This window comes from Elgaria multicarinata, chromosome 5, assembly GCF_023053635.1.
Source record: "Elgaria multicarinata webbii isolate HBS135686 ecotype San Diego chromosome 5, rElgMul1.1.pri, whole genome shotgun sequence".
Lineage (NCBI taxonomy): Eukaryota > Metazoa > Chordata > Lepidosauria > Squamata > Anguidae > Elgaria > Elgaria multicarinata.
This window is the reverse complement of record NC_086175.1, coordinates 139395057-139419163: the sequence shown is the minus strand read 5'-3', so window position 1 is coordinate 139419163 and position 24107 is coordinate 139395057. Positions and strand designations below refer to the sequence as shown.

At 49.8% G+C, this 24107-nt stretch overlaps 1 protein-coding gene across 3 annotated transcripts in view; it reads left to right on the top strand.

Annotated features, from left to right (window-relative positions):
- The window catches only part of LOC134399346 (beta-arrestin-1), a 177799-nt gene extending 160368 nt beyond the window's left edge, over nucleotides 1-17431 (top strand). For 2 of the 3 annotated variants that reach the window (XM_063127365.1, XM_063127366.1), the window contains exons 10-16: nucleotides 227-299; nucleotides 4283-4420; nucleotides 6481-6564; nucleotides 7145-7168; nucleotides 11593-11663; nucleotides 15180-15231; nucleotides 17276-17431. In XM_063127365.1, coding sequence (XP_062983435.1) covers nucleotides 227-299; nucleotides 4283-4420; nucleotides 6481-6564; nucleotides 7145-7168; nucleotides 11593-11663; nucleotides 15180-15231; nucleotides 17276-17387 — 554 coding nt within the window. In that variant the 3' untranslated portion in view covers nucleotides 17388-17431. The remainder of the gene's footprint in view (nucleotides 1-226; nucleotides 300-4282; nucleotides 4421-6480; nucleotides 6565-7144; nucleotides 7169-11592; nucleotides 11664-15179; nucleotides 15232-17275) is intronic. The other variant, XM_063127367.1, reaches the window with a different exon arrangement.
- Nucleotides 17432-24107: the final 6676 nt, after the last annotated feature.

Below are 24107 nucleotides of genomic sequence, written 5' to 3'. Positions count from 1 at the left end.
ATAGAATAGCAGAGTTGGAAGGGGCCTACAAGGCCATCGAGGTTGGACTCGATGGCCTTGTAGGCCCCTTCCAACTCAGGGCCTGTAGGGCCAAGGGCCTGTAGCAACTCGGGGCCAAGGGCCTGCAGCAACCTGGAACTGCTTATGGCACAACTGCTCCAGGCGTCAATGACTTCTCTGCCTTCTTTCTTTCGCCCCTCACCTCCCTTTCTCTCTTTGCTTCCAGTGCGCCAGTATGCAGACATTTGCCTGTTTAACACAGCCCAGTACAAATGCCCAGTCGCAGTGGAGGAAGCAGAGTGAGTATTATTGCCATTTTATTTATTTATTTATTATAGCACTTTTGTCCCATCCTTTAACCAAAAAAGGCTCTCGAGGGGGCTTACAAAAATATTTCTTCGGAGGGTCCCTGCCCATAGGCTTACAATCTAAAAAAAAAAAAAATGACACTAAAGGAAAGGGGATTGGGAGGGAGGAGGAAAAAGAAGCAGCAGCAAATTATTTATTAGGCAACCAAGTGCAAGGTATAGCCAAAAAAAAAAAAAAAAACCCAAATATTGACAATTAAGAATTATGTCACAAAGTTAAAATTCAATATATTATGTACAAATACTCAGTGACTTACAAGAATATATTATCACAGTGCATTTCTTAAGCAAAACGATTATCCTCTTGGGCTATTCTGAGTTGGGCTGCTTTTACCACAAATCTAGCTGTATTTGACATAATAAACTTAGATGAACTTGACAGCAAATATATAATTTTCTCTATATCATTGACGTTTGCTACAGGTGCTAAACATCTCAGTAAATATTTATCTCTTGGGATTTGATATAACTTGCAATGTAGCACGTAGTGTACAATGTCCTCAGCCACGTGCCTACCACAAATACAGGAACATGGTTCTCTGGGGATGTGCTTATACCTCCCTTCCTTAAAGTTGTTTTTCATTGTCTGAAAACGCAAGGCTGCAAAAGGGGAAGAAGAAAGAGGCACGTGATCTCAGTCAGATATTTCTCTTCTCCATGGTATGTTTTTAGGGAAGGGAAACTAGGGGAAAATCTAGACGCCCTAATTGCGTCAACGTCCAGCATTGGACTGGGCATGTTTAGCCCGGAGAAGAGAAGATTGAGGGGAGACATGATAGCACTCTTCAAATACTTAAAAGATTGCCACACAGAGGAGGGCCAGGTTCCCTTCTCGATCCTCCCAGAGTGCAGGACACAGAATAACAGGCTCAAGTTAAAGGAAGTCAGATTCCAGCTGGACATCAGGAAAAACTTCCTGACTGTTAGAGCAGTACGACAATGGAATCAGTTACTTAGGGAGGTTGTGGGTTCTCCCACCCTAGAGGCCTTCAAGAGGCAGCTGGACAACCATCTGTCAGGGATGCTTTAGGGTGTATTCCTGCATGGAGCAGGGGGTTGGACTCGATGGCCTTATGGGCCCCTTCCAACTCTACTGTTCTATGATTCTGTGTGTTAACTTCCAAGAAGCCGGTAGGTAATTTAGAAGGGCATGGACATTGTTCCATATTATAGATCGTTTCAGTACAAAGTTTATCCTTATAACCTCCTCCCAAAAAGGGGTAACTATGGGACATTCCCAAGACACAGGGAAATTTGAGTTGTTGGACAGTTGTCCAATTATATCATTTAAGTAAATATGAAACAAAAATGGAACCGACAGACGCCCTTGCCTTATGCCTGTTTTAATTTCCTTTGATAGTTGTCCTGCTTTACCAACTCTTACTTGGATTCCCGTATCAGAATATAGTTTCTTAATCAAAATTAAAAGGCATCTATTCATCCCAGGCCTCCATAATTTGTGCCAGAACCTCTCTCTGTTTATTCTGTTGAAGGCTGAGGTCAAGTCCACAAAGGTGGCATATAAATGCTTCTTCAAGGGGACGTACATATTTCTCTCTCAAGTGATTTAACGCAACACAATGATCTATGGTTGATTTACTGTGATAGAAAGCTGCTGGTTCCTCTCCAATGATGTCATTTTTATCTGTTCAGACCTCCGCTTTATCTAGCAGATATTATGTATGCAGTTTGGAGGATTCATTCAACAGACTAATAGGCTGATAATTGGCTGGAGAAGATTTGTTGCCCTTCATAAAAACAGGGACCACGATACTTTGATTCCAGGCATTGGGGAGTTTGCCATTTGAATATAAGTAAAAAGCTTAGTCAATGCAGGGGTGGGATCAATTTATATTATCCAAAAATGTTTCCGGAGGAAGCATAACTTCCCCTGGAGTCTTCCACCTACCTAAGCTTGAAATTAATTGCTTCACCTCACTGGCATTCACCGCTGGGCACAGACCAGTTTCTGTAATATTAGGGAGCTGAAATGGTGACGAATAAATCATATTCAGGTCTATATCAGCGTCATAATTAAGAGCTCGCTCAAAATACATTTCCCATGTCTTGGGCATAATATGTGCATCCAAACCATATTTAGTTTCCTTTAATTTGCAGGATACCAGCTGCCCAGAATATTCTAGAGTCATGAGTAATTGAAGGCTGTCCTATATCTGTCCGTAACTAATGATAGTAAGAGGTTTGCTTCCACAATTTCCTATATAAGCCGTGCTTCACTATCAAATCCCTCAACAAAGGGATTAAGGGCTCCAATGTGTGCCTGTCTCCTCAAGGTACAGAGATCACGTCTTGTTTGCCTGCACCAACCTTTCAGATGATGCCTTGGCTTAAGGGACAGGGTAGCTGAACTTTCCAGTTGCAGGGATTACATTACGCAATGAGGTCCTAATCACCGGTCCAAAATCTCCTCATCCGCTAACCTCGTCTCAATGCCTGGTCACGCCTGGTAATGTTCTTTTCTCAGAATTAGGATGGAAATAACGAGCGCTTTTAGATTGGTTTTGGGCTTTAATAAGAGATGCTACACCTTCTGTCACTGGTCCCAATCCCAACTGAGTGCAGGACACGGAATAACGGGCTCAAGTGACAGGAAGTCAGATTCCGGCTGGCCAGCAGGAAAAACTTCCTGACTGTTAGAGCAGTACGACAATGGAACCAGTTACCTAGGGAGGTGGTGGGCTCTCCCACACTAGAGGCCTTCAAGAGGCAGCTGGACAACTATCTGTCAGGTATGCTTTAAGGTGGATTCCTGCACTGAGCAGGGGGTAGGACTTGATGGCCTTTTAGGCCCCTTCCAACTCTATGATTCTATGTTGATACCCTCCTCTGGTAAGGACCATTATGTCACAAAAAATTAAAAGAGGAGTATGAAAAGGAAGTTGTGGCAAACCACCAGGGAAGCCCAACAGGTACTCTGGTCCTTTCTACACCTAAGTGCCTTCGGGGAGGGAGAGGGGACAATCCTGGACTTACCTGCTTCCGGGATCGTCCCTGGACATCTAAACGGAAGCGCAACTTCCCGGAAGGGAAGAGGGAGTCTAAGGTCTTAAGAAGTATAAGGTCTCCAAACGCTAGTAGAAAGAGTAGCACTCTCCACAGGAACCATTGTCACCCAGAGGAGGGCCAGGATCTCTTCTCGATCCTCCCAGAGTGCAGGACACGGAAGAACGGGCTCAAGTTAAAGGAAGGCAGATTCTGGCTGGACACTAGGAAAAACTTCCTGACTGTTAGAGCAGTACGACAATGGAGGGCTCATTTATTTATTTATTGAATTATTTATTACACTTATATACTGCCCCCGGAGCCAGAGCTCTCTGGGCGGTTTACAGAAATTCTAAAATTGAGATTAAAAACAAGTATACAAAATTTTAAATTTTAAAACACAGAACATACACACATAAAGCATTAAAAACCGTTATAGCAATAAACATGTGGGTGATTAAGGTGTGCCGCCATATACCTGGGCAAAGACAACCTGGCGCCGGAAAGATAGCAGCGTTGGCGCCAGGCGAGCCTCATCAGGGAGATCATTCCATAGTCTGGGGGCCACCACCGAAAAGGCCCTGTCCCTTGTTGCCACACTCCGAGACGCTTGGGATCATGCCTCCCTGATCCCAGGATCCCCTGTGCGTCATTTGGACACACCGGGATGATCCCTGGAAAAACAGCTGGTGTAGAAAGGGCCTAGGTTTGTTCATCTCAGGATCAGGAACTTGAATTCGCAAGCTGTTACAAGGGTGTAAAGAACCCTTCAGGTGAGCAAAGTTTGAAGAGGGGGCGATTTACTTAATTTCCTGTTCCATGCTATGACAAACAGATGCAGTAATGTGATGTTTTAGATTTGGGCAGGGCCTACTCCGCTATCTTTCATTGATGTGCGTCATTACTTGCAGTGATGTGGTGGCTCCAAGTTCGACTTTTTGCAAAGTCTACACTCTGACCCCGTTCCTCGCCAACAACCGGGAGAAACGCGGCCTCGCCTTAGATGGGAAGCTTAAGCACGAAGACACCAATCTGGCTTCCAGCACGCTGTGAGTTTTTCGCCTGTCAGCAGTCGGGAGCGCTGTGGGGTCACACACACACACACACAGACACACACACACACACCCTGTTGGCAAAGGAAGGGCCCATTGATCAAGCTGGGTGGTTTCTCGTGGATTTCAGCCTTTCCATGTAGCCACAGGGAGGAACGGCAGAGTTATTGACATAAAACTCTGCTGCCCTTTTATCCCAGGAAAGGGACCTCCGGGCTGACCAACAGCCGTAATAATATCAACCACTCTAAAACAAGATGAAAGCCCTTAAGACCGACAAACGCTGCAGCCACATCAAAGCAAGTCCAGCAGCCACAGCGACATCCAGTACAGGCCCAACCTGAAATGGCGAACTCAAAGAAGTCCCATTGAAAAAGGCAGGGTTTTTACTCCCCAACGCATGGGTGGACAATGTGTGGCCCTCCAGATGTTTTGGACTGCAGTGCCCATCAGCCCTTGTCAGCGTAGCCAGTGGTGGGGGGGTCATGGGAGCTGTAGGCCAAAACATCTGGAAGACCCCAAATTGCACATCCCTGACCTAGCAGAAGGCAGGGGGAGAAGGGAATCCAGATGATGTCCTGAAGCAAGATATTCCAGATGTGCAGCACATGGAAGAACCAACGTGCATCTCTTGCAGTCCCCTCAGGCTTACAGCAGCATCCCGCAGAGTGGCCCCGGCCTCCCCACTGCAGCAAGAGTAGCTGCAAGGCCTTTGTGGCACACCTGGTTGACTGACCAATAAACTGTTCATGGTCCAGCCAGCCAGGTGGGCAAAGGACATACCTGCATTTTTGCTGAGTCGCTTCTGTTCCTACCTTTCCTGTGTAGCATCCAGCCGCCAAAGCAAGAGCCTGATCAGCTGCCGTCTTTTTCGTTTAAATGTTACGGCTGGGTTAATAGCTTCCAAAACGGCTGACGTTCCGTACATAATTTCTGCTCCAACATGTGGACGTTGCTTCCTGTCGTAATCAGGGCTGTCAACCAATTAAGGGACGTTGAGTTGAGCAATTATCTGTGAAATGTTTTACAATCATTTACAGCTGTGATCTTCCTGGAGTCAGTTTGATTTGGCAACAGTTACTCACAATGCTTAGACTACTGCAATGCGCTGTATATGGGGCTACCCTTGAAGAGTGTCTAGATGCTTCAGTTGATGCAAAATATGCCTGCCAGGCTGCTAAGCGGTGCATGGGATTGAGGCCATATTACACCAGTATTGAAAGACCTGCATGGGTTGCTCATTGCTTGGGTTACTCAATTCAAAGTGTTGATTTTAACCTTTAGGACCCTAAGTACCTTTGGGCCTGGGTATCTAAGACACCGCCTTCTTGTTAGATACGTGGGGAAAGGTTTTCTCTTTTATTTCTGCCAACAGAATTACAATCGGCCCTTAAACCTCTTAGCTTTCAGAAAGAGTGTTAAGACACAATTATTTAAACTAGCATTTAAAATTATTTTCAGTGCACCTACTGTATTACTATTTCAATGGTTTTATGAATGGTTGTTTGGCTTTATGATTTTACGGTTTAATTCAGTCTTGTTGTGGAGCACCTCGGCAGCTTTTCGGCAAAGGAAAAAAAAGGGGGGGGAGCCATCAAAATGTTAATAATACATAAATAAATATGTGCAAACAGAAACAAAAGTGGAATCCGGAATGGGGTTGGAATCCCAGTGTTGCTGAGTTTCCGTTTCCGTTTGCCAAATGGTTTACAAAGAGGTGGTGCATTTTGGGGGGGGGGCGGAGGTTATTGGCAGGACTGTCTGTTCCCCCCTCCCGCGATGCCTAGCTGATTACTCCAATGTTCGTTTATTCCTATTCATTACTATTTCATCAATATAGCAGCATCAGTGTACGTGGTGGCTTGCACAGTTTCCTAAGCAGCAAAATAGACAGGTCTCTGCCCCCCAGGAACTTACAGTCTAAAATCGACAATGGGGAAGACAACAAAGGGAAGGAGAGACAAAGGTAGCCACGCACAAACGTCCACGAGAGCAGTTACAATTCCTCGGCCTTCGCGTTTCTCTTGCACGCTCATCGCTCTTCTCTGAATTCCCAGGTTGCGAGATGGAGCCAACAAAGAAGTCCTGGGCATCATCGTCTCTTACAAAGTCAAAGTGAAGCTGGTCGTGTCCCGGGGAGGGTGAGTCCCACCGTTGCGGGTCCCGGCCGGCCGGCCGGCCCAACACAGTCCCTTTGTTCCATCCCAAGGGATGGCGCGTTCCTGCTGTCCCCGAAGTGCCGTGCGGCTGCCTGATCTTCGCCCCCTCTGGCGCTCCTGGACTTCAGCAGGCAGCCTTGAGCACTTTGACCTGGCAATGCCCCAACTCCCCCCCCTTGAGCTTAGTGGGACGCACCTCCGAGTAAACACGGTCCAGTCTTGCGTGGACCAGTGTCCTGATCCAACGACTGCGTACGGTGCTCATATCCCTGCTCACCTGGTCTTGTATTCTGGCCTGAGTTCTTTCCAGCCCCGGACTTTTTAATAGATGGATGGGTTGATTGATCGATAGAGCGCCATCGATGCGCAATGGCCCTGTTTGGTTTGGTGGGTCACAGGTGCGGGAAGACCTGCTATAGGGATCGTGGAGCTTGAATGTTGACCCCCCCCCACACACACACACACTTCCACACGCACGCACTCAACCTCTCAGACCCACTGACTGTACAGTCCGGTTCTTGCAACCTGTAACTAATTGTCTCATCTCCTTTGATAACACCAGCCTGCTAGGAGACCTTGCGTCCAGGTAAACGCCCTCCGACTCTGCCTGCTGAGGCCGAATGTGGCACGACCCCTCCCCCCGCACCTGCCCTTGCATGCTCACTCCTGATCCTGCAGGCCCCGCCCCACCCCCCATCTCCCACCCGCCATCACCGCTTTCCTTTTCTCTTTCTCTCATTTACCATCTCAGCCATTCCGAAAAGTTTTAACGCTCCACTCTGAGACCTCAAGCTGGCTCACTAGACATTCCTCCACCAGCTCTGCAGATACACCATCCTCACCCATCCGCTCATACCGTGTCGCTCCAACTCGGCAAAATGAAGGAGGGGAAAAAAACACTATGTGAATCCAATGAAAAAGAAGAGAGAGGCCATTGCTAGACGAGGCGTTAGCCCGGTGTGAGGCCTGGTCTCCCTGCTGTGCATCCAGATGACGCACAGGCGATCCCGGGGTCAGGCCGGGCTAAGTCTTCCCTTGACCCGGGATAACCAGATGCGCGTATGGCCCGGCTTTTTCGCAGCCCCCATCTAGCTGGGTCCGTGATTTTTCCCGGCTGCTCACTTACTCGCAAGTAGCCGGGAGAAGCTGCACACTGGGCACAGCATTCCATAGGAGCGCTGTGCCCATCAGGCCGGGGGGGGGGGAATCACGGACAGGGGCGCGCTGAGGGGGCATCGGACACGACGAGCGGGCAGGGGGTGGTCATGGCGAGCGGGGAGAGGATGAGTGAGCGGGCGGGGGGGCATCAGACATTGTGGGGGGGGAAATCAGGGGCAGGGGGAGCGGGGAACCCTTTATTTTTAAAAACAACAACAGCCTTACCTTTTCCGTTGGTGCGCTCCTGCGCACATGGCCCTTTAAGTTAAAAAAAAATGGCGGACGCGACGGGGCTTTCCCTTACCCCGTCGCATGTCACGTGTGGAAAAGGGCAACGGCCTGCGCTAGCTGTAGCGCGGCGTCGCCCCTACTCCCCACCGGATTATCAGGTAGGTCTAAGAAGGCCCATAGTCTCTAGTGTTGGAAAATAGAAAAAAGGTTTTTATATTTTGTTACATGTATCTTCAAACTTTAAAAATTGTATTGTTGTAAAAGGACGAATTGTATAAAAAGCACGATGTTTCGGATCTCCCGATCCTCCTTCAGGAGCGTCTGAAACAGAATAAATGCGAAACTGCTGCATTTAGCTGTTTTAGCTTACGGTATTTGGACTTGTGGTTCACGGGTGTTATTCTGTTTCAGAAGCTCCTGAAGAAAGATTGGGAGATCCCAAACATCGCGCTTTTTATACATTAAGTCCTTTTACAACAATACAATTTTTAAAGATTGAAGATATATGTAACAAAAAATAAAACCCTTTTTTCTATTTCCAACACTAGAGATTATCTCTTCTTTTTCATTGGCACCAAGCGTCTTGTGGGCTTCCCAGAAGCTCTTGGCTGTCCACTGTTGGAATCTCAACGCTGGGTTAGATGGGGACTTCGGTCTGAGCCAGCAGGGTCAAAGGGGATTAGACGAATTCGTGGAGGAGAGCGCTATCAAACGCCTTTAGCCTTGCTAGCTAGCTAGAGCTGCCATGTTCAGGGCAGTCTACCTCTCAACACCCGTTGCTCGGTAGGGCTGTTTTCGTGCCCTAGAATCATAGAATCATAGAATAGCAGAGTTGGAAGGGGCCTACAAGGAGTCCAACCCGCTGCTCAATGCAGGAATCCACCCTAAAGCATCCCTGACAGGCGGTTGTCCAGCTGCCTCTTGAAGGCCTCTAGTGTGGGAGAGCCCACCACCTCCCTAGGTCACTGGTTCCATTGTCGCACTGCTCTAACAGTCAGGAAGTTTTTCCTGATGTCCAGCTGGAATCTGGCTTCCTTTAACTTGAGCCCGTTCTTCCGTGTCCTGCACTCTGGGAGGATTGAGAAGAGATCCTGGCCCTCCTCTGGGTGACATTCTTTCAAGTATGTGAAGAGTGCTATCATGTCTCCCCACAATCTCCTCTTCTCCAGGCTAAACATGCCCAGTTCTTTCAGTCTCTCTTCATAGGGCTTTGTTTCCAGACCCCTGATCATCCTGGATGCCCTCCTCTGAACACGCTCCAGCTTGTCTGCGTCCTTCTTGAATTGTGGAGCCCAGAACTGGACGCAATACTCTAGATGAGGCCTAACCAGGGCCGAATATTGAGGAACCAGGACCTCACGTGATTTGGAAGCTATACTTCTATTAATGCAGCCCCAAATAGCATTGGCCTTTCTTGCAGCCATATCGCACTGTTGGCTCCTATTCAGCTTGTGATCTACAACAATTCCAAGATCCTTCCCTGCTTGTCCGCTTCCTGGAGCCATCTTCCCAGCTTCACGTGGCAAGCCGGATCACGGATGACATGAATCTCCGGTCTGATCTCTTCTTATATTTTTACAAAACTTGAAGACCGCCCAAAATTTGTGAACCGCCCAGGGAGCTTCGGCTAATGGGCGGTATAAAAATTGCAATAAATAAATAAATAAATAAATTTTCATTTAGGTTCAGGACAAGCAAAAGGATAAATAAAACTTCTTCACACAGCACATTAGTTAAATTATGGATGTGGCGATGGCCATCAATCTGGATGGCTTTAAAAGGGGGGGTTGGATAAATTCCTGGAGGCAAAGGCTATCCATGGCTACTAGCCCTGATGGTTGTGTGCTATCTCCAGTACCCGAGGCAGTAAGCCTGGGTGCACCAGTTGCTGGGGAGCATGGGTGGGAGGGTGCTGTTGCACCATGCCCTGCTTTACTGGTCCCTGGCAGATGGCTGGTTGGCCCCTGTGTGAACAGAGTGCTGGACTAGATGGACCTTCAGTCTGATCCAGCACGGCCCATCTGACGTTCTTAGCTGTGGCCAGCTCAAGACCCTGTGATGCCTACATGGGGAAAAACTGAATCCCCCCCCCCACTAATTAACACGAGGTGCAGTCCCAGAAAGTGCTCTTGTCCATCTCACAGATACTCACATGAAGGAGAGGCTGCTGTTAGGTTGGGGGCTCAAGTTAAGGGAAGCCAGATTCCAGCTGGACAGCAGGAAAAACTTCCTGACTGTTAGAGCAGGACGACAACGGAATCAGTGACCTAGGGAGGTGGTGGGCTCTCCCACACTGGAGGCATTCAAGAGGCAGCTGGACAACCATCTGTCAGGGATGCTGTAGGGTGGATTCCTGCATGGAGCAGGGGGTTGGACTTGATGGCCTTGTAGGCCCCTTCCAGCTCTACTATTCTATGATTCTATGATTGCTGGAGAATGGAACTTGCCACGGGGCCCCCTCCCGATCAGTACGGCAGCCTAACCCACCCTGGTGCCCTCCAGGAGTTTTGCACTGCAACTCCCATCATTCCCAGCCGGCATGCTGGGGCCCCGGTTGGGAAAGGCTGCAGCACAGTCTGCCTTCACCTTATGGTGGGTCTGTGCAGAGAGATTAGGCTCAAGGCCTCCCCCTGCTGGCGCAGAAGTGCCGGCTCATCCCTTTGGAGCAGCTTTCGCTCGTTTATGCGCAGCTTAGAGAATGCGAGGAATTGATTGTCACACGATGTGGTGGTGATTGACCCTCGCTCGGATGTTTGTTTGTTTTTTAAGGGACAGACCAATCCATGGAGAAAGAGAAGGTCTCTCAACGGCTGTGAGCGATGATAGTTAAATAGAACTTCCATGCATAGGAGTAGTATACCTCAAAGCAAAACAAATCCACAGTGCCCTAGAAACGCAGAGAGATTTAGCCCAAACTCTTCAGCATGCACAGCCATCGCAAGAGAACGGGGTGAGGGAGGCGGCTGGTCCCAGCTCAGAGAGCTGCCAGATGACCCAGGGATAGGAGTGGGGGAAGCGGAAAAAGATGAGTGGAGCTACATGGAGAAGGAGCTGAACCTGCAAGGAGGGAGGAAAGGGAGCCATGAAGCAGAGGAGTGTCTATTATTATTATTATTATTATCATCATCATCATCATCATCATCATCATCATCATTTATATCCCGCCTGTTTTCCTCCAAGGAACCCAAGGCGGTGTACATAATCTTCCTCCTCTCCATTTCTATCCTCACAACAACAACCCTGTGAGGTAGGTTGGGCTGAGAGTCCGTGACTGGCCCAAAGTCCCCCAGTGGGTACACCGCCTTCTGTTCCTTGGAGGAAAAAAGGCAGGCTAGAAATGCAATAATAATAAAGCGTTTTTGGTGGGTGCCGCGGTCTTGGATAGGCAGTTGAGACCCAAAAGTTCTGCTCCTGGTGGAGATGGAAGCTGACAGAACTGCTTTGCTGGTACGGATCCAGCCGCGCTGCCGGCCGTTTTGGACTCTCCTTGGGGGTGTGGCAATGGGGGCCGTTAGGTTGAGTGGCTGCACTCCCAAATTTACCCCTCCACCACTGATGAAGCTCACTGTGATCACTGGTGGTACTTCTTGCTGGAAGCTCACTCGGTGTCTCTCTTCCCAGCGACGTGGCCGTGGAGTTGCCGTTCACCCTCATGCACCCGAAACCGAAGGAGGAGCCCTTGCACCGGGACGGTGAGTTTGTCTCCTTTGATACATAAAGCCTTTGCTTTGCCAGAGCATTTTACTTTGGGTGACCATATGGAAGTAAGGACCGGGCTCCTGTATCTTTAACAGTTGTATTGAAAAGGGAATTTCAGCAGCTGCCATTCTCCAAATCTTGGTGTTCTCCCATGCCTTTTCATATCTCCCCCTTTTGTATAGATGGTACATTCCTTGGGATATGGAAAAGAGATGAAGGGTGCCATCCCATGCCTGTTTAGACAGGAAAAAGTCCAACAACTTCCACCATGCCCTGGCCAGGACATTTTGTTGTCTTAACATGCTCAGGGTTGCTCCCTAAATATAATTTGTTATTATGAAGTGCCATAAAGAAAACCTCCAGTCAGCCAATGGATTCCACCATTTTTTTTGTCCACAAAGTGAAGGGTGTGTGTGGGGGGAAACATAGGGTGACCCTATGAAAAGGAGGACAGGGCTCCTGTATCTTTAACAGTTGCATGGAAAAGGGAATTTCAGCAGGTGTCATTCGTATGCAAGTGCAAAAGCAAGGAAAACCCCGTGGGGGAGTAAAAAATAGCCAAAGGCAAGGGTGGAACCAAGTCATCTTCAAAAATAAATATTTGCAAAAGTTTTATTAAAGTGCTAAGGTGCCTACGTGTTTTGAACGCAGCTGCGTTCTTCCTCGGGGCTGTATAGCAGGTCTCTTTTCCCTCTCTCTATATCTCACTTCTTCCTGTATCATGCTAGTCTAGCAGCTTTCTGTAGACAACTTAACGAATGCTATAACAGCCCCGAGGAAGAACTCAGCTGCGTTCAAAACGCGTAGGCAGCACCTTGGCACTTTAATAAAACTTTTGCAAATATTTATTTTTGAAGATGACTTGGTTCCACCCTTGCCTTTGGTCATTCGTATGCATGCAGCACGTGGTGAAATTCCCTCTTCATCACAACAGTTAAAGATCCAGGAGCCCTGCTTAGTGAGTCCAGATACAAAAGAGGGCAGGGCTCTTGCATCTTTAACTGTTGTGATAGAGGGGATTTCACCAGGTGCAGCATGCATACGAACGACACCTGCTGAAACACCCTTTTCTATACAACTGTTAAAGGTACAGGAGCCCAGTCCTCCTTCCCAGAGGAGCCTTTGGCAGAGTGAACCAAGTTATAAATGCTCCAGCAACACTTGCCAAAACCTGCATGGGTCAAGCAAGGAGGTGGTGAGTTGCCCTCAAGATAACTGGAACCATTCATACGAGCAGCTCATTACTCCGAAATAAATGAATTGCTACATGCATTCAGCCAAGAGACAACATGTAAGAAACAGCATGTGTGAACTAGCATTTATGCCGTAAGCTACAGGGTTGCCTCTTTCATTCTTGTCATGGGGGGAGTACGTAGGAGATCAGTCTACATATGAATGTCTGAACAAGAGGACCAGTAGGTAGGAATGTGGGAGAATTTTGTTTCAGTTTGCAAATTGCTCCAAAATGTCCAGTTCACAATCGCTAATGGGAGCACAGTTTCCCTGAAAATGTTTGCAAAATGTTGAAAAGTTGTGTCTGCAAAATGTGTGGTTCAAAATGGACAGCTTTCTCAAAAGGCACAACATCCTATAAATCCACAACTTATAAATGACCCTTGTTTTAGTCCACGGAGGATAGTTGCGTGATTTTGGAAATTCGTGCAAATTGGGGAAACGGTTTGCGCAACTTTCAGGTTCGATCGCTGTTCGTTTTGCACCATTTCTCCATTCCTGCAAAATGAGCAGCGATTGCAAACACGAGCGCAGAGTGAAGCGAGGCAGGAGCGGATGCTGGGGGAAGGCTGCGTCCCTCCCGGCGGGCTCCTTGAGTAAGCTGTTAACTGGGGCTGCGTATCCGCTTTGGACGAGACCTGAACCCAGAACCAAAGCGAGCTGCCTTGGAGCAATTTGGAATTTGTCCGAGGCGAAGCAGACCTCCCTCGAAGCGTCTTGCAGTGAATCCAGCTGCTCGCAAAGCCTTGGGCTCACCTCGGAGCTTTGGAGGATGCAGAAAATCTGAGGCTGTCTGTGAAAAAAACCCACAGCTCCATTTCCCTTCCAAAATGGTTTGCATTGGCGAGTGTGCCTTAAAGCTACATTCTGAGCCTTATGGGTGTTGGTGGTGGGTGGGGTGGGGTGGGGTGGGGTGGGGGTTCTTAAAAAGTGAAAACAACAACATGCCAATCTTACGGTGCAATATTACGCATGTTTAGACAGAAATAGGTGCTGTAGCTCTCAGCAATGCTGAGAGTTGTAGGACCTATTTATGTCTAAGCATGCATAATATTACACCCTTGGGGAGCGTTTGGGGGCCCATATGCTATTTTGGAGTCCTGGATCTGAGGTCGGAGTCAGCATTCTGAGCTCGGATCCAGGAATCCACGCTCCAACCCCCCTCCCCTCTCACATTCAGCATGGAAAGTACCATGCCAGCTGACTCTCCGAGGTTGGGAACGTGACCTCGGAAAGGAGGTAAAGGGGGTATTCGGGGGGGGAGTGGGGTGTGGAAACGGGAGAGGCCAGGATATAAGCTGTCCCCAGGTATCTCCAGCCTCCTTCCCTCCCTCTCTGAAATGACCCAGCTAGACGGGCAAAAAAAAAGCGCCCATCTAGCAAAAATGCAGAACGGTAAGAGCGGGGAGGCAAAGGTCAGAGGCTGATGAGCATCAAGAGCAGAAGTAATAGGATTGAGCTCTAAGTGTCCCCTTAAACACAGGGGGGTTGGGCTGATACCGATGTCTGAGTAGAGCAGTAATTAGGCATGGCATGAGGAGGGGAGGGGATGCACGGGAGGGCAGAGGACTGGAGGCAGAGGTGAAATACCAGCCGCCGGCTTGAGGGGCAGGGTTTTCCTGCCGGTTTGCTATTGGTCCAGCCATGGTTTGGGTGGCCCCGCGGAGCCCCTGCACCAGCCTTGCCCAACCTGCTAACCTCCAGACGTGTTGGATCACAACTCCCATCATTCATGCTGGCTGGGGCTGATGGGAGTTGAAATACAAACCATCTAAGGGTGCCAGGGCGGGGAAGGCTGTTGGGCATTGTCTCCCAGACCCTCTTCCTTGGTGGTGCCTGCTCCAGCTCCTTCTGTGTGTATTATTTTGCTACAAGAACCTCCCAGCCGGCTCTCAGGTGGGTGCGCTGCCTTTCCTCACCCGGCCGTGCTCCTGAGCCTCTAACAGGGGCTTCACCGGCTGATTCCTGCCCAGGAAGCCTGCTGTTCAAGGCTCTGGAGCAGGCGGGGTCTGTTTCTCCCCTCTCCAATCCAGCTTCACCCGGCGAGGTTGCATTTCAAGGTTTCCGCTGCCCGATGGACAAACATGGTGCCCCCACCTGCCCCCAAATTAACCCAATGAGGACTGCAGCCTTGAGATGGCATGAGAGGGTGTTGTTGTTGTTGTTGTTGTTGTTGTTTTAAAAAAAGAGGAAGCGGTTGCGAAGTTATTGATGACGGTGGACGGCTGCTGCCTTCTCAAGGAAACTAACCGTTTGCCCTGATTCTGTGTCTTCAGTTCCAGAAAATGAAGCTCCCATTGACACAAATCTCATAGAACTTGACACAAAGTAAGCCAAACTTGCTGTGGGGGGAGAAGAATGGTGTGTGTGTGTGTGTGTGTGTGTCTGCATGGGAATCCTCAACCATTTGCACATAGCTCAGCCGGCCGCCATCTCATTCCTTTGCATGGAACTCACTAACTGACTAACGCCCTCATCCGCCGGTCTCCATCAGGGGGAAAAAAAAGGTCTGTGCGTTTCACGCTCTCGCGCCTAACTCTTTAACACGAGCTCCGCATGTTTCTTTTCTTCCTTCTCCTCCTTGGCATGACCCCCAACCATCGCCTCGTATGCATGCAACTCCGAAGCAGGAAAAACACAGTAAGAGCCCTCCCTCCCTGTCTTGCGTCGGAGTGATCCCCGGTTGCTTCCGTGTCCTGATACGGTCGTGAGAGTTGAGATGGACTGAGAGAGGCTTCACTTCCCACAGAACGGCCCACTCCTTTCGTTGGTCCCACTATGCAGGATTTGCAGGTTTTAGAAACAATGCCTAAAACCTGTGAAACCTGTTTGAACAGAGGCAAGAGAGATGATTGTGGACACAGGCCCAGGGTGAGCATGCAATCCCTACTCACAAAAGCAAGGGGGTCCTTAGTGTTTAGACCTACCAATTAAAATTGGACACACACACACACACACACACAATGAATCAGCTAAGTTTTGGCTAATTAATCTCCCTGTTAAAACTTGCAGCTAATTGACATAGTTAATACAGGTCACAATTTCGCCTTCCTGGGAACTCAGAAATCTGGGCTGTTTGGCAGAGGAAGACATTCTCAGCACACAGGAGCCAGCTGGGGGCAGTTCATCTGCCCGGCCTCAAGAGGCAGCTGGACCACCATCATAGAATCATAGAATCATAGAATAGCAGAGTTGGAAGGGGCCTACAAGGCCATCGAGTCCAACCCCCTGCTCAATGCAGGAATCCACCCTAAAGCATCCCTGACAGATGGTTGTCCAGCTGCCTCTTGAAGGCCTCGAGTGTGGGAGAGCCCACCACCTCCCTAGGTAACTGGTTCCATTGTCGCACTGCTCTAACAGTCAGGAAGTTTTTCCTGATGTCCAGCCGGAATCGGGCTTCCTTTAACTTGAGCCCGTTATTCCGTGTCCTGCATTCTGAGATGACCCCCCAAACTAATGCCATCCGCCCTTTAGCCATCAGCATCCCAATTTCCTAAGGAAATGAAGGAAGTTTTCAAATCAAAGCCCACATTTCAATATTGCACCTCTCTCCGTCTCTCTCTCTCTCTCCCTCCCTCTCTGATTTTTGTCCATCTAGCTCTTTGTTGCCCACTGGAGGCTGGTGGCTCTGGTGTCAGTGGGGCAGTGGAGAGCTCCTCTAGAGTTCTGACTGGCTCGGACTGAAGCCCGGCGCGGATTCACTGCCCCACTGACACAGGAACCACCAGCCTCCACTGCCTAGCCCTGCCTGCCTGGGAATGCCAGGGTTGAACCTTTTACATTCCAGGGATGTCCCCTGTCCCCCCCCTACTGTGCTATAGCCCTCCCTGAGATGTGCATGATCTCTATTTGCGGGAACAATATTTGCTTTTGTATGCCACTTGTGGGTGTGTGCATCATAACCAGAAAAATCATAGAATCATAGAATAGTAGAGCTAGAAGGGACCTGCAAGGCCATCTAGTCTAACCCCCTGCTCAGTGCAGGAATCCACCTTCAAGCATCCCTGACAGAGGGCTGTCCAGCTGCCTCTTGAAGGCCTCTAGCGTGGGAGAGCCCACCACCTCCCTAGGCCATGGGTTCCATTGTTGTACTGCTCTAACAGCCAGGAAGTTTTTCCTGATGTCCAGCCGAAATACCCGCTGCCCTCCGCATGCTCTAGACGGCAACTCGTGTCCTGCTCAGCCAGCCTGGACAGCAGGAATGATGGGCGCTGCGGTTTGTCCAGGCTGCCCTGGGCGGGTGGGGGTCTGCAGCCGAACACAGTGGAGGGCGCCAGGCCAGGCCGGCCCTACTCTGTCCCTTTGTGCAGCTCCTCCTTCACACAGACACCTCCCCCCGGTTGCTTCCCTCCCCACCCCACTTTCTCTTTAGTGACGACGACATTGTTTTCGAAGACTTTGCGCGGCAGAGACTGAAGGGCATGAAAGACGAGAAGGAGGAAGAGGAGGACGGGACGAACTCCCCGCAGCTGAACGACAGATAAGCGGCCCCACGCCGTCTCCCTGGGTTTCCGAGCCTGACACCTGAGCACTAGGCTTCTTATCTTTTGTATGAGTTTGGGGGAGGGGGTGGGGGAGGGGTGGGGGGTTGCTTTGTTTTTTAAACATTGATCAGGAGCCTGGGGGCGAGATAGCCGGCGTACGACCGCTGTGCTGTTGGAGACTGCTCTGCACGCCAGAGGTTTACCGGCGGGCTGCCAGAGCGAACACCCATCCTGTGGGAGCCGCGTCTCGGGTGTTCGTATGTATGTATGTATGTGCGTGTGCGTGCGTGTTTTACGTGTGCTGTTGTTTGCGGGGGGGTTGGGATTGCGTGCTGGCTGTGCGCCGCTTTCTGCTTTGGTATGGAGAGCGAGAGTCAATCCATTTCCTCTCTCATACTAAAATTGGGGGGGGGGGGGGCGGTGTCACCCCCTAGACTGGATAGGCAAGGCTTTGAGGGCGGGCGAAAGAAAGCAAGCACTTCCTCGCGCAAGGCTGAAATTAACTCACGGGACTCACTGCCACTAGCTTAGACGGGTTTCAAGGCAATTCACTGTTCATGGAGGACGGGAGAGACCTATCAAGTAGCCATGAGCGGAGGACAGCGGAGGCTGGTGACTCCGACGTCAGTGGGGCGGTGAATCTGCCAAGGCGTAGCACTTTGGGACAGCGCCGCTAGAGTTCTGACTGAAACCTGGAGCGGATTCACCGCCCCACCGGCATCAGAGCCACCAGCTTCCACTGGGCCAGCTGCCCCTACACCGGCCACGGCAGTGTCATATCACCTCGCTTTTGGCCCTACAGCTGTGGCCCTGGGCCAGCCTCCAGCACCTTTGGGGTGTTCCTGACGCAGTCATAGGATCATAGGATAGTAGAGTTGGAAGGGGGCCTATAAGGCCATCCAGTCCAACCCCCTGCTCAATGCAGCCCCCCCTCCCCATTTGTTACTGGCTTTGCAGAGATGGGTTTTTAAAATGTCTAATGCACTAATGTTCCAAACACTTTGGTTTCACTGCTAGGGCGCTCGAGAAACTGTGGTCTGTAGGCAAATCTCTTTGGTCACATTGCCCTGGTAGACTAGAGCGATGGAGGGACACTGTGGCAACATACACGACTCTGGCTCCAGGCCTCTCCCCCTTGCCCCCCAACCACACCCAGCCCAGTGCATTCAGCTCTGAGATGTCTGCTTATGGCGGACCGTTAAAATGCCTCCTTTCACATTGCCACTCAGGCCCGTCCACCACCACCCCGCACACAAGCCTTTCTGCTCGGCCTCCTCCCACCGGCTGCCCTCTGCACCTGCGTGCCCACCTGCTTCATGAGATGGCACCACGCCCTTCCCGTTTATCCACAAACGGGCTCCTGGCCTGGGAATGCCAGCCAGAGCCTTGAGTCAGATTGTAAGCCCATGGGGCAGAGACCGTCTTGCTTTACTGATTGCGTGTAAGCTGTTCCAGCCGCCGTTTTGTCTGTGGGAACGGGATAAAAATATTTTAAAGAAATAATTTAAAAAGAGGGAGAGGGGGTTAAAAAGCAGAGTTGCTTTGTTGGTCCCAGAGAGCAAGGTTTTTGTTAGGCCGAAGAGCCCTGTGTAGCCTGAAAAACTGCAGAAATACGCTGCTAGGAATTGTTACCTTTGCTTTAGCAAGATTTATTTTTAAATTATGGTAAGCAGCATATACACCTATTGCATAAAAATAAGTGAATGAACTTCTTCCTACAGAGCGATCCCCCAAGAACAGGGGGAAGTTCGGTTTCTGATCTTAACTAGCAGGTTGAGCCGTACAGCAGGTATGTCCACTAGAGTTGCCAGGTGGCCAAAACAGAGAGAGTGAAGGCTGGGCTGCTCCTGGCACCTTTAAAAGAGGCTGAAATGGCAGGGTCTGCAGGCGAAATGTGGGGCAAAGCCTTTGCCCAGCCGGCTGCCCTCTAGACTTTTGTGTCATGCTGGCTGAGAATGATGGGTATTGCAGTCCAACACTTGTGGAGGACACCCGATTGGTGAAGGATGCCTGGTCATTTTTTGCAGACCTTCTGGAAACTTCATGCGTTCCAGATGGTCTAGCCTTGATGGTTGTGTGCTACCTCCAGTATCCGAGGCAGTAAGCCTGTGTGCCCCAGTTGCTGGGGAACATGGGTGGGAGGGTGCTGTTGCACCATGTCCTGCTTGTTCATCCCTGGCTGAGGGCTGGTTGGCCACTGTGGGAACAGAGTGCTGGGCTAGAGGGACCCTTGGTTGGCACTTCTTACGTTCTCATAGGCAACGATGCCCTTTAACCCCTCAAGAGAGCTGATGGGGGTCCCTGTCCAGGCCAGGAGGACAGATGGGCTTCAGGTTAGCAGCAAGCACCACGTCCATTAGCACAGAGTTTAGTTCTGTCCTGAAGATGGCAATGTTCACCTTTCGTTTAGTCCATAAATAATAGTTGTGTTTGACTTCGATAGATCTGGAAGCTTTGCACTTCTGGGTTGGTGGCACGGTTTGGGGCTTCCCCCCCCCCCCCCCGGTCTCAAGTGCTTTGGGATCAACGCCGGAGCGCCACGCCAGGGAGGGGCCGGAGAGGGAAAGCGAGTCGACAGCCTAGTAAAGCCCTTTGCGTTCTCTAGCTAACCAAGCGAGGCAGCGTGGTACATTTTGTAACGTGGTTCCTTTGTACTGTTCTTTGAAACACCTTGGCTTCCTCCACACTGTTACCTGTGACGTTTTCTGTGTTTTTGTCAAATAAATTATTCTAGTTTACTAATCTGAGAAAAACACAAACCACCCCAAGGAGTGTGCGACTTCATTGTGTATGTGTCCGCCTCTCTCGTTCGCTGCTACGTTGTTTGCCAGAAATGCACACCTCACCATCCGTGAACATCACTTGTTTTATTGCTATATATGAATCTATACACAAGTCATAATTATTGAGAGAAACGTTTTCCCTTTTAGTTCCTGGAAGGATGGGATTTGGGGATATAAAGTGGTCCTAGCATTTCAGAAAAATAAAAATTCTTGCTGATAATGCACATACACGAGGCAACTCCACTGCCCATTTCTTGCAGGCACACGCAGTTCCTGTCGCTGCATAGGGCTATTGCCAAAAGCACCTTTCCTACAACATGGTCTCACTCCATTAGGGTGATCATATGAAAAGGAGGACAGGGCTCCTGTATCTTTAACAGTTGTATTGAAAAGGGAATTTCAGCAGGTGTCATTTGTATATATGGGGAACCTGGTGAAATTCCCTCTTCATGAAAGCAGTTAAAGCTGTAGGACCTATACTGCAGCTATACTATGAACAGATTTAGAAGCAGGCAGGGCACCTGCAGCTTTAACTGGTGTGATGAAGAGGGAATTTCACCAGGTGCTGCAGGCATACAAATGACACCTGCAGAAATTCCCTTTTCAATACAACTGTTAAAGATACAGGAGCCCTGTCCTCCTTTTCATATGATCACCCTAATGTTCCTACAAATAACAACAAACACCATTTAGAAATCAACGTGTAAAATCCTTGTGATGGCCCCCACCACCACCAAAAAAGATGACAGCAGATGGCAAAAATGTCTCTTATTTCAGCAGACTCTAGGCTCTGTAGCAGGTGCAATTTGGCTTTAATCTGCACGACGTTTTGGCTTGGTGACAGAATGGCCCAGCTCAGAAGACACCATAAACCACGGTGGTTAAGGTTTTAACCACAGTGGTTAAGGTTCTTTTTTAAAAAACAAAAAACCCTTTACCACCGTGGTTTAAGGTGTCTTCTGAGCAGGGCCATTCTTTCTGTTCTGGTTTGTGAGACGCCGAGTACTAACTCTTTTGAAGTTCAAGGCAGCAGATGAGGAATTTTTGTAAACATTTTGTGCACTGGTGGGCCCCCCGTCTGGCTCAAATATTTACAGCCATCAATAGTCAAAGTTTCATTATGATGCGCTGGAAACGGAATATTATTTGTCCTATTTATAAAGCAGGTTTTTTTTAAAAAAATACATAAGAACAGCCATCTAGTCTAGCAAACGAACAAATTAGCCTTATGGTCTTCCATCTAAATTATATGGACACTTACTTCTCCAAATATTACAAATATGGGCTACTGCAAAGGATCGCCCCCATTCCCCGGAGTGAGCAAGCACCAAAAAAGCTGAACCAATGGGAGGAGGAGGAGGAGGGCCCCTGCCCTGCCTCCCAACCATCACGGCTGCCACTCCGATCTTTGGTGGTGATCAAGTTTGCACACAGGGCAAATTAACACTTGACTCAGCGAAAACATCTGTAGGGGACACAGCTGTATTTCCCACACTGGATACAATTGAATTTTTACTTTTTTCGCTACATGCCCCCGTCCCCTTGGGCAACGGCAATAAAACAGAGAGACGCCCAACCCTATGAAAAGAACGTTAAACCCTTTCTGCTTAGGAAAATTTTGCATGATTCATTTTTCCGTTTACAATTTTTTAGGCTGTGTCTTCAATTGTCACGGATTCATCAACGGCTGATTTTTTTTTGCTATGGACTTTATAACAAACGTGGTATAATAATAACGGGGACATAGAGATGTGTCTCAAAGCCATGGGTGATTCAGCGGGTGATTCAGCGGGGTCCCCCGTGATGACAGCCACACACCACACACACAACCACACACACACAATTTGCAAACCTGACAGTGCCATGCTATGGCTGCCTACGCAGAAGTAGCCCCACTAAGCTCAATAGGGCTTACTCCCAGGTAAGCACGTACAGGCTTGCAGCCTGAGTGTGGCAAGAGACGACTTGGCATCCATAACCTAAAACCCTTTGCGCCTGCGACGCAAAGGTATGTTTATTTATTTATTTATTTATTTATTTAGAATATTTATATACCGCTCCTCATTGAAAAATTTCGGAGCGGTGTACAAGGTAAAATGAAAATAAAAACAGAATAAAACAGTTAAAACAAAATTTAAAAGACGCAAAAACAGAGATCCAAAGCTGCATATTAAGGAAAGGCTTCTTGGAATAAAGATGTTTCCAGGAGTTGTCGAAAGGAGCACAAGGTTGACGCCTGCCTGACGTCCAGAGGCAGGGAGTTCCACAGGAAGGGGGCCACCACGCTGAAGGCTCTTCCCCTGGTGGATTCCAATCGGAGGATGGGTCTAGATGGAACCACCAGGAGCAGGCCCCCGGATGACCTCAGTGACCGGGAAGGTTGGTAAGGGAGAAGGCGCTCTCTCAGGTATCCTGGTCCCAAGTTGTTTAGGGCTTTGTACACAAGTACAAGAACCTTAAACCTGGCCCGGTAGCGAACAGGCAGCCAGTGCAGTTCCCTCAGCAGAGGAGTTCCATGCTGGAAAGGGGCAGCTCCAGACAACAGCCGAGCTGCAGCATTCTGCACTAGCTCCAGCTTCCGGAGCAGCTTCAAGGGCAGCCCCACATAGAGCGCGTTGCAGTAATCCAATCTTGAGGTTACCAATGCCTGTACCACCGTGGCCAAGCTATCCCTGTCCAGGAGAGGCCATAGTTGGCGAACCAACCGAAGATGGTAAAAGGCACTCCGAGCCGTGGCGGCTACTTGAGCCTCCAACGACAGAAACGGGTCTAAGAGTACCCCCAAACTACGAACCTGTTCTTTCAGAGGTAGAGCAACCCCATCCAGAACAGGCAATGAGCCTGTCTCCCGGACTCGGGAACCACTCACCCACAGGGCTTCCGTCTTGCCAGGATTCAGTCTCCGTTTATTGGCCCTCATCCAGCCCGTTACTGAGTCTAGGCACTGAGGCCTCTTGTTCACTTCCTCTTGGAAACGGGAGCAGGTAAATTAGGAAATGCAGTTTAACCAATTGTCCCCTTTCATCTTTTCCATCCCTTAAAGCCAGACTGGTCGAGAGGGCTTACACAGAGCAACTTTTATTAGCTCTTCCAGAGATTTGAAGACAGGGTGAGGGGAGGGGAGATGAGCAGTAGCAAAACGTAGCCTGAGGGCAGACCCCCAAAACGGCTCGTGACTGGGACTGACATCAGCAGAGAGCCACACAGCGCAATCCTACGCCTCCCTACGTGATGTTTTCACTAGGGATGTGCACGGACACCCCCCCCCCCCGATCCTCAAATTGCGGATCGGGCCTGCTCTGCCCCGCCTCGATCCGCCTAGGGTCTGCTCCACTCCGCTGCGGAGCTCCAGCTCCAAATCGGAGCTCTGCAGCGGCGGCAAGTGGCGCCAGGTAAGGCCCCCCTCCCTCCTCCCCCTTACCTGTGTCCGTCCCAGCCCATCCCAACTTCACTAGAGCCCGCGGCTCAACCAGGAACTGTAGGCCCCGATTGCGGCCTACACTTTCTGGTTGAGCGGCGGGCTCTAGTGAAGGTGGTGACAGGCCGTGACAGACACAGGTAAGACCCCCCTCCCCCTTACCTGGCTCTGCTGCCGTCGCCACAATGGCAGCGGTGGCGGCAGGGCCAGGTAAAAAAAGCCTCCCCTTACCTGCGTCTGTCCGCGGACCCGCGGCTGCTGCAACTGAGCCCAAGGACTTAAACAGGAAGACCAGGCCGCGGCCTGGTCTTCCTGTTTGAGTCCTCAGGCTCAGTTGAAGCAGCCGCGGGACCACGGACAGATGCAGGTAAGACCCCCTTCCCCCTTACCTGGCTCTGCCGCCGTCGCCGCATGGGCGACAGCGGCAGGGCCAAATAAACCCCCCTTACCTTTTTTGCGGAGCTCCGGATCGAGGCGAAGGATCCGCCTTCACCTCGATATGCTCCGCAACGCTCCGCT